At 38.5% G+C, this 9,945-nt stretch overlaps 3 protein-coding genes across 4 annotated transcripts in view; 1 reads left to right on the top strand and 2 right to left on the bottom strand.

Annotated features, from left to right (window-relative positions):
* ubr3 (ubiquitin protein ligase E3 component n-recognin 3) overlaps positions 1–4,787 on the bottom strand; it is a 40,944-nt gene extending 36,157 nt beyond the window's left edge. Inside the window, exons 1-8 of one of the 2 annotated variants that reach the window (XM_035677335.1) lie at positions 4,292–4,787; positions 3,212–3,351; positions 2,485–2,637; positions 2,020–2,175; positions 1,190–1,230; positions 766–832; positions 556–686; positions 96–324 (exon numbers count right to left, since the gene is read on the bottom strand). In XM_035677335.1, coding sequence (XP_035533228.1) covers positions 96–324; positions 556–686; positions 766–832; positions 1,190–1,230; positions 2,020–2,175; positions 2,485–2,637; positions 3,212–3,351; positions 4,292–4,725 — 1,351 coding nt within the window. In that variant the 5' untranslated portion in view covers positions 4,726–4,787. The remainder of the gene's footprint in view (positions 1–95; positions 325–555; positions 687–765; positions 833–1,189; positions 1,231–2,019; positions 2,176–2,484; positions 2,638–3,211; positions 3,352–4,291) is intronic. The other variant, XM_035677332.1, reaches the window with a different exon arrangement.
* Positions 4,788–5,726: 939 nt separating this feature from the next.
* mettl5 (methyltransferase like 5) lies at positions 5,727–9,088 on the top strand. Its single transcript, XM_035676862.1, has 7 exons — positions 5,727–5,980; positions 6,063–6,177; positions 6,271–6,455; positions 7,698–7,780; positions 8,400–8,451; positions 8,522–8,571; positions 8,973–9,088. The coding sequence occupies exons 1-7, from the start codon at positions 5,878–5,880 to the stop codon at positions 9,012–9,014; spliced, it is 630 nt and encodes a 209-aa protein (XP_035532755.1). The 5' UTR covers positions 5,727–5,877; the 3' UTR covers positions 9,015–9,088.
* The window catches only part of ssb (small RNA binding exonuclease protection factor La), a gene marked incomplete in the record, with an annotated part of 6,102 nt that continues 4,793 nt past the window's right edge, over positions 8,637–9,945 (bottom strand). The window contains 4 exon segments of the mRNA XM_035676861.1: positions 8,637–9,194; positions 9,301–9,423; positions 9,536–9,722; positions 9,811–9,945. Coding sequence (XP_035532754.1) covers positions 9,115–9,194; positions 9,301–9,423; positions 9,536–9,722; positions 9,811–9,945 — 525 coding nt within the window.

The following is a 9,945-nucleotide window of genomic DNA, read 5'->3' as shown; positions in this document are numbered from 1 at the left end:
AAATAAACTTTACTTACTTACTACTTACAAACGATTTGCAGTGTGATGAGGTGCGTTCAATGAAAATAAGTAAAAATCACATTTGGAGAACTTACCCTGAAGCTCACTTTTAATAAGGCAACTCTCCATCATGTAGAGGAGGACTGTGACCATGATGTCCAGCAGCTGACACTCCTCTGTCACATGTCGAGCAAGCTCCTCGTTGCTGAACAGCTGCACACTAATATGTACAATGCGGTTGGACATTGTGTCCGACTCGTGGCTTTTCATCAGTGTTTTCATGATGAATGCATAATGCTGAACAAATGTTTTTGTAAAGGTGATCTGTCAGACAGGAAGAGGAAAGCAAAACAAAACCACAATTAAGGTTGACTGTTGCAATGTTGTGGCTTTTAAGGAGAATTCCATTTGCTTTGAAAACCAAATACATATTAAAAGCATAATTTTAATACCCAAGAGTCTAAACTATGACGTGCAAAGAAATTATAGAACAGACATACAGCTAAAAGTGAAAGCAGACATTGCTAATAAATGTTACCATGGAAGAGAAAATACCTTGTAATCTTGATCTGGCAACATGTTGAGTAAGAATGTGACCATCTTCTGAGGAAACTCATATTTTATTGTCCAAAACAGCAACTCCTCCAGAAAGCATTTATGCTTCAGAGATTCAATAATACACGGGTCTGAGGGCAGAAAAGACACGTAATAAGATGGACGGTTCACGTAACATATACTGGTTCATTACATTTTCTTCACATTTACCTTTGGTACTGCTGCTCAGCTTAACCCTCTTCCTCTGGCCAACAGACTGCCCTGCATCTTGGTCCTCCTGAGAGGAAAAAACAACAACAATTTCAACTAACAAGTGTATAAAATATTGAATTAACTGTAGATCAAAATAAAATAGACTAACCTCAAATGTTGATTGGCAAAAAATGAATTAACATCCATTTTGGTAATCTATCTATCTATCTAATCCATATAAGTATCAAGTATCAAGTAAAAATCCCAAACATAGACTTAATTTAAGATAGCTATGTAGGCTCTAAACACTGGGGATTTTGTTACATTTAAAAAACAAAAGTATTTATTAATAAAAATTACAGACTAATCTTCTGGACCCTAAACCAAAAGTAAATTGAAAATAGTTAAATTCTGCTATTATGTGTGTGATGCTGGCACATACCTCTTTATTAGACTCATCTGGGCTCCCTGGTGCAGTGGTTCCTAAAGAAAACCAGAAAAACATTTAGCGACAAGTAGCCTTTAGAAGCATCTTAAGCCACAGCACAAACACATACAGACATGTCACAAAATTACCAATTTGATCAAACAGTTGTATAAAATATGGGTTACATTAAGATGTGATACACTTTGTAGTTCTTTCAAATCATGTGTGCAAAGTTGGATTTCTCTGGAAAGAAGTGTTATGTGGTAGACACATTGCATTCATCTGGACAGATATTACAATATGGACATGATTCACAATAGTGGAAACGATTGTTTTTGCATTTTCAGTTTCACTGCAAAAAAATAAAAATAAAATCATGATGTTGTGACATCTGTAGGGGTCTGTACCAGACGTTTTCTTACATTTGGAGAACAAGATTTGTATAACACTGTTTTGTCACACATTCTACCTTTGTCAAAAGAATGCATGATTTGGATATTGGGCTTAGCCATACTGCGATTTCAATACAATTTTATTTAATCATGCAGCCTTATGCTATAGTCTGTGCTGTTTGGTGATAAACTTTATTTGTTGCCCTTAACCAACTGGTATAATGCATGAACATTATCTGGAACAGCTGTGATATAGGCAGTTCAAGAATAACGCGTGTTAGAGAAAGTAGTTACTGCAGGTTCACCGGACTGTGGTAGCACAGAATAATGTGCAAACGTGCACATTTTACTGCCACTCATCTGACTGCTTTTCAATTTATTTAACATTTGCATAACAGCTGATAGACGGTTAAATGAAAATGTGCTTCATATAATATGTAATGGGTATCTTACCCAACAGGACCATTGCTCCTGCACCTCCTTCAGCACCAACAGTGACATCAGCTGTAGCACCTTGGCCCTTCTCCTCCACGGACACCAGACCTGAATTCTTCAAGGCTGACAGATACTTGTCATAGTTCTTTTTAGCATACAAGTTCTCCTCTTGGCCTGCAGCAGTGAAGCAGAACGGACGTTACAACAACAATTATTTTGATGTCAAAAATAAAGATGAAGAAAACTTCACTGTATCATGTTTATAAGTGCTTAAATAGACTCTGGCTTTTCCTATTGAGTCACCTAGGGCTATAATGTATTGGCAACCGACTACAGTAAGGAAACATAAACACAATAATACTTCAGTCGTTCAAAAAAGGGCCTAAAACCAAGAAAGACACCACTACACTTCTGTGCTATGACAATGCTCAATCTCTATAAAACCTATGCTGGTCTAACCCAAACTCTGGTGTAGATAATTACCCATGCTCAACTCCTTGAATGTCTGCTGATTGGTCAAGATCTTTGTCAGTACGGTCCGCATTGCTCCTCCCATCTTTGTGAGCTCCTCCAGGAAGGAGATCTGAGGTTCCAGCTGCTGCAGGACTTTCTGTAGATCTCTCTCAGTTGAGGTGTCTGGCAAAGCAAGATAAGAGATACAAGCCTTCAGACTTAGCACATTGTCAACGTCATTTTGGATGTAAACAGTTGTATAACACTGGTATCCGGCTTGCACAGCAGGTCCTGTTTTGCGTTTGATCTGCAATAGGAGATCCACATAATATATAAAATGTCAAAATTGAAGTAAATGAGAGTATGGATGCAGAATAATTTAAAGTCGTTTTTAATAGTTGCTGCTTGATAGTCAAAGTATATTATCTGGTGTCACCTTGAGCTGTCACTAATAGTTTTTATTTATTAATCAGTCGATCATTTCCTCGATTAGTCAATTGGTTGTTTGGTCCATAAAGTGTCTGATTGTGAAAAATGTTGACCACTGTTTCCCAAAGCGACATCCTCCAACGTCTTGTTTTGTCCATAACCTAAAGATATTCAGTTTTCTGTCATAGAAGACGAAAGAAATCTGAAAATATTTACATTTCAGAGGCTAAAATTAAAAGCACATTTTTATTAATCATTTATCAAAATAGTTGGCGATTAATTCAATATTTGCCAGCAAATCAAATAATCGTTGGAGCTCTAGCGTCACCTGGCTCAATGTATCCATCCCTCAGATACTGAATGATACACAGGATGAAGCGAGGAAGAACCATCTCAGACATCAAGAGAAGGTCTCGAGGTATTGAAGGGACATTCTCCCCCGTTCTCAACCGATGTGGTCTGCAAAACCTGTCAGAGAAAAACAAAACAAGTAAATGTTGACGTTGCAGATCTCTCACAAAGATCAACGCAGCCATTGATGTCCGTCTCTATTTCCTTAATCCAATATTGTATCAACTCACTCTAACAGGTGAAACCACGACACTAAGTGCAACTCAGACGCAGATTCCTGTCGGGTGTAACATCATGTGTTACATTTCTGTTTGCTTTTATATATGTAATGTTTGAATATTGGGTGAGGTTAAAGTTTAGGATGTTGGGATTAGGTGAGCATCAGGGAGGTGTTTCTATTTTTGCCCATACATATAGTTTAACCCACATTAACACACAATCTACTAACGTTACATCTCTTGCTCATGTTCCTCAAGACATCAGTCAGCAGCAAAGCCCTCCCAAAATGTAATATCACAATATTTTGACACTCAAGTTACACTATAAAACCTGGGACAACAACTGTGCATTGTTTAGACTCAGCCACACGATATTTTTTATCTAAACTATAATTAGTAATATTATTTATAATAGGTTTCTAAGAGGAAAAGCATCAAGGAAGGAGACACAGTCAGGTACAGGACAGAAGCACCGATTAAATTAACATTAAACAGGTGAATTATAGCAATCCCTCCACTGTAATGCAGCAGTAAAAGACCCGTTTATATCACGATAATTGCTCCCAGACCATATCTAAGCAGTCACATACAGATAGATAGAAACTACAGCTTCTGGTAGCAGAGTTATTGTTATGGTTAGCAGAGCTGCTTAATCGAGGGTTTCCTATTAATAAAAGACAAGACTGGCACTAATCAGTTAACCTGGAAGCTGACACCCACCACACCGATCGGGACATCTAATGAATCAACTTATCCCACTTCCCACCGAGAGACCTGTCAAAACAGCAGAGGCTTATGAGTCGCAGCCCTCCGGTAGCTACCCGCTAGCTCGGACTTACCCACTCTCCCTCATGACATTACTGTCTCCACAGTCACAGGCCCCGCCAGCCTGGCTGCGGAACATGTTGAAATCATGGCCCGTGTGGTCTCCGTTGTTGAAGCACTCCGCACACAGGGACATGCACGGAGAGATGCCACAGGTCCGGCAGCGATAGGCCACGAAATTGGCCGTCCAGACCAAGCCGCACAGAGTCGCGTTATCATAGGACCGGACCGTTTTGCAGAAGTCCTCGAAACCGTCGCCTCCCGCTATCAGACATTTACACCAGTCGAGAGCGTCCGTGTCCGCCGCTGGTTTTTCGGGATTTAGCACAGCGTCGAGAAGCTCCTGAAGTTGTCGGACCCCGGAAGTATTGTCAGTCCGATTTAAGTCTGCCTTCAAGTGGGCGGCAGTGGCTTTCTTGTCCCGGCGCAGCAGCGACGCCGCCATCATGCACTCTGGCTTGTTGTCCACAAATTTATTTTTGTTGTCTTGTTTCCATGTTCTCGGGGTTTCTCGCGATACTTGGCGTTATGTCGTTGTTCGCGGACGGATTTCCAAATATGTAATTTACGACCCGTGTACAATAAGTGAGCGTTAATCTAGTTGTTGTGAAGTATTTGCTGTTTTTTTAAATCTTATTAAAAACGTTGTTTAAAAAATATTTGATCTAGTCGAGTCTGCGGCTTCCTGCTGGTTTTAACCAGCTCGGGTCATGCGCAGTAATTAATGCTGTTTTGTTTTCTTGTTTCTAGGTAACTGATAGCTTTGTTTGGGAACATCCGTCCATTATGAGACTGATATATAGGTTTTATAATATTAACACTATATGTACATATATACTTATATATATGTATATATATATATATATATATATATATATATATTATATATAAATAATATATACATATATATATATATATACACCACAATGCTGAGCGGAGTTGCCATAAATGACCAATTAAAACATTTTATACGATATTTTTCATGTTGGCACATTACTTTTATTCACATTTTTAATATTATATATTTATCCGATTTGTATTATATATATATATTATATTTTTTTTTTATGTATATTATTATTTCTTGCAGTCCACGTTATCATTTGTGATTGTCGCTTTTTAATTTATTATAAATTTCATCATATTTTGTTATATATTATTTATTAATTATGTTTGTTATTTACCTTTTTATTATTATTATTTTCTTGCAGTCACGTTATTCATTTGTATGTCGCTTTTAATTTATATATATTCATCAATATTTGTATAATATTTATAATTATTTTATTTACCTCTTGCAGCAATGGTATCATTTCTATTGTAACGAACTAACTCATATTCTAAGACACCTGTAAGAAACTTTACACACAGTAAATTCATCTTTATGTAAAAACCTAAACACATGCAGGGAGGAACTACTATCACAGGTTCCGGGGTCAAAGTCGGACGGTTTTGATCGATGCGCACGCTCATCGGAAGTCGTCCACAACCATGCTGAACGTAAACAACCACATCGATTTGAGCTCAATAACAATCGTTTGAAATACCTGACAGGGGTTGTCGCACAGAGGACACACTGGTTGATCAATCACAGCCGCTAATGATGAAGCTGAAAGAGTTAGAGAGTCACTTACAGCAGGTGGACACATTTGAAGAGCCCAAAATCCTCCTGGAACAATATCCAACCAGTCCTCATATTGCTGGTGAGGCGACAATGTGTGATCAGAGGAGAGTTCTGTTGAATTTATCTGTCAAATGAAACAAAGTCTTCTGTTTCCCCCACAGCATGCATGCTTTATACGATCCAGAGCACGTTTGATGACATTGAGGGTAAACTAGTGGCGGATCTGGGATGTGGCTGCGGAGTCCTCAGCATCGGGGCTGCGATGCTTGATGCAGGGTGAGAGGCATCTCAACGCATTTGGGATAACAGCTGTACTTTTGAATCAGTCCTCACCTCCCCTCGTCTCTTCTTCTTCCTCCTCTTCCTCAGTTTGTGCGTCGGCTTCGACATTGACAACGACGCGCTGGACATATTCAGAAGAAACGCAGAGGAGTTTGAGATTGGTAACGTGGATCTGGTGCAGTGTGACCTGTGCTCTCTGGAGGCAGAGGCTTATGCCAAAAAGTTTGACACAGTCATTATGAATCCACCGTTTGGGACCAAACACAACCAAGGTGAATTTAAAGGGCTACTCCAGAGCTATTTGTTTAATATAGAACATGTGTACATATACAACAAACAAACAAACAAACAAATGCCTTAAAATGAAGTTGCAAAGAACAACTTCTCAGATGTAAAACAATCTTTTGTACATACATAAACCTAAGAGCATGTTGGAAGTATTTTATTATCTTTACTAAACTGAGCACAGATTATTGCAAGGTTTCATCGTGGAGTACTCATTCCTCCTCTTCATCATCTAATAGATCCATACATTTAACAGTAAACATATCTTGTTTTCCTTTTAGAATATATGTCAGTCTTTGTGAAGGTTGCGATCGATCTTTTAGTGTGAAGCAGACACGTGTCGGTCATTTTTTCTTCACTTTTGTCATATTTGGCTGAAATAAAAAACTCAGGTCAACCAAGTCCTTTAAGATCTTTTCTACAGCTTTTATTAACCTCTTCACAAAAAGACTTTTTCTCACTGCATTGCCAAACACAATGGGACAGTGGCCCCTTCAACTGCATTGTGTGCATAAATCTGGGGTATTAAATTGATTTAGTGGAGAACTTTAAGAGAGATTTGTTGAAAAGAATAGTCTGGTTGATCCAGCAGAGGCGAAGATATCCTGGCTTTAAGTCACATTATATGGGTCCCAAAACTCTGGATCCTAATGAAATCATAAGGGGTGATTTTCCTCAGACTTGATGCTGCGTTCAGGTCATTTGTGATGGATCAGAGAGACTGTGAATATTGTTATGTTTAGATAATTACAGGATTGCCGAATGTGACCTAAAGAAAACCCATTACCACATAATATCTCTTTCCAGAAACCTTACTCTTACGTCTTACTTAGTGGATCAGTTGTTTTTAATTTGGGTTACTTTGCATTGAAGATGTGGCACAATATCCATTATATTTGTGTTAACTGGGACGTACAATCTTTTCTGTATTATCCAGCACAAAGTCGGATGTATCAAAGCTTTCAGAAAAACGTTGGATTTTACAATGAACGGTATTTAAAAGTCGGAAACTAGTAATCATGGTAACTCCCACATGACCTGAACATGGCATTAGACAGCGCTCTCTAAAGCCACGAGACATTTAACAACAGTTTTCACAGGCTGAGTAATTCTCCTTGTGAAATGTATACTGATCTTCATGTGTAAAAATCAGTGGAGTGCCCCTTATACTAAATGTTACCCCATCGAGTTTCATGTAGTTTGACATTTGTTTGTAATCTTTATTGAAGGCATGGACATGAAGTTCCTACGGGCCGCTTTAACAATGGCAAAGACAGCAGTGTATTCACTTCATAAAACATCAACACGAGAGGTAAGTTTGGTATCCACACAGGCACATTTACAGCACCATGGTCTTAAAGCTTTTGAGGCAATTCTTCGTCACATTACAAGTCTTCATATGGAAACTGTTGCTGTCTTTCAGGTCTCTGATTGCTGACCATTAAAATTACATTTGAACAGTTTCTGTGTAAAGCTGTTAGCAGAAAAACAGAGGTGGAAAAGTACAAACATTCTCTACTTAAGTAAAGACATTTGTGTAAAAACAGACTTAGGTAGAAGTACTGATTCAACTTCTTTGCTCAAGTAAAAGTGAAAAAGTACATACTCTAAAATGTACTCCTAGTATAAAAGTAAAAAGCACTCTTCATATTTCTGAAGGACATTTCTACTTCAAACAGGGTCAAGTCCCCCTCGTCTGTCTGGTCTTATTTGTTCATGGCGTGTTAGTCTGTCCTGTTTAATATGCACCGATGTTCAGAAGGCGTGCAATGATGCAAAAAAAAAAAAAAAATATATATATATATAAAAAAATATTCCACTCAACTGCATTAACACTAAAGTAATGAGCCTGTTTTCAAAATTCAATTCTTAAGTCTCATTTCTGGCATGAAGACTGAAATGCTTGACGTTCATCCCTCCTTTGATTACAGCATATACAAAAGAAGGCAAATGACTGGGGAGTGAAGATGGAAGTAATAGCAGGTAAGAATAATACAGTACATCTTCTCTACAGTTAACACATTCAAACACTGACTCTGTGCCCTCTTTACAGAACTAAGATATGATTTGCCGGCATCTTACAAGTTCCACAAAAAGAAATCGGTAAGCTTGTACAAATGCATCACACTACAGTTTCAGGAAAACAAAACCCATTCAAACTGATCTTGATTCATTTTTATAAATGTTTTATTTGCTATTCACATATGCAAACTTAAAAAAATAGCAAAGCGGATGATCTCATCACTCAATGTAGGAAATCTACAAGGAAAAAAAAAAAACCACAATGGCACACAGACTCTAGATGTCACAGGTCTTACAAAACCAACTAATTGAAATTGATGAAATTAAATTACTTTCAAAGAGCAGATTTATGTTGAAAATGATAAAATCAAAAGACATCTTAAGAAGATAAACAAAGGTAGACAGATAATGTGAGAGGCACAATATACAGGGACTTAAAAGGCTGAAAAACTGACGCCAAGCTTTTGCCAATTGTTCTCTAGGTGGACATCCAGGTGGACTTCCTACGGTTCTCAAACACCTGACGCTTTCACTGGAATGGATTTAATTGCCTCTGCATTTTCACTGTTTATAATAATAAATGTTTTCAAAAAAAAAAGAACATTTCTGGGTGTGACCTTGTGACTAAGATCCATTTTCAGTTTTGGCAACCTTTGCTGCAGGACCGTCGGCATCTTCTAGTTCTCTCTTTGTGGCTGCGGGTTCTAGAGGAAACAAAGCAGATAGGATCAACAATGTTGTCAACAGTTGTTTTCAAACTGGGGACCAACGTGGAAGTGGGACCCCTGCACTGAAAGATGTGGAACTTACCACCGTCATCATCGTCACTGTCGAATTTCGTCTTTTTGCCCCTGTATTGATTTCTGCCTTGATCTCTGCCACCTCTTCCCCTTCGGCCTCCTCTTCCTCTGCCGCCTCCCCTTCCTCTGCCACCTTAAAAGGACACACAAAATACATCAGTACCAAATCATAAATACAGTAAACTAATCGTCGATGAACTACAAATCATTCTTGATCAGCTGCTAGTTTGAAAAAGAATTGTTACCTCTGCTTTTGGACCTGTTGTATGATTCTTGCTGAGCTTCAATTATCTTCTTCAGCATCTCTTTCTCCTCATCTCCCTCAAGCACCTGCCACGTAACACTGTTGTTCTTGATTTTCAGTTCCTCTCCGCTTGCCTCTTTGGCCTTATCGAACGCTTCCTTTGCGTTCCCGTCGAACAGGAGTGTGCCCTTGTAGAAAGCAAAATGAAAAAAACCTTTTTAACTACGTTGCATCTCTTTACCCTGAGTGTGACTTTAATGGTGGAGTTACACTCACCTCTTTGGCCCCTCTTGTGAAATCGACCCACTTTATCTTTCCATGGCCAGAGAACAATTCATGAAAGTCTTCTCTTGAAACATCTTCAAGCTCTCCTGAAAACTTCAATAAGCAACCTGTCTGTTCGTCCAAAAG

This window comes from Morone saxatilis, unplaced genomic scaffold (assembly GCF_004916995.1).
Source record: "Morone saxatilis isolate NCDOM2014 unplaced genomic scaffold, NCSU_SB_2.0 Contig5, whole genome shotgun sequence".
NCBI lineage: Eukaryota > Metazoa > Chordata > Actinopteri > Moronidae > Morone > Morone saxatilis.
The sequence above is the reverse complement of the archived record's forward strand: the minus strand, read 5'-3'. Positions and strand labels throughout refer to the sequence as shown.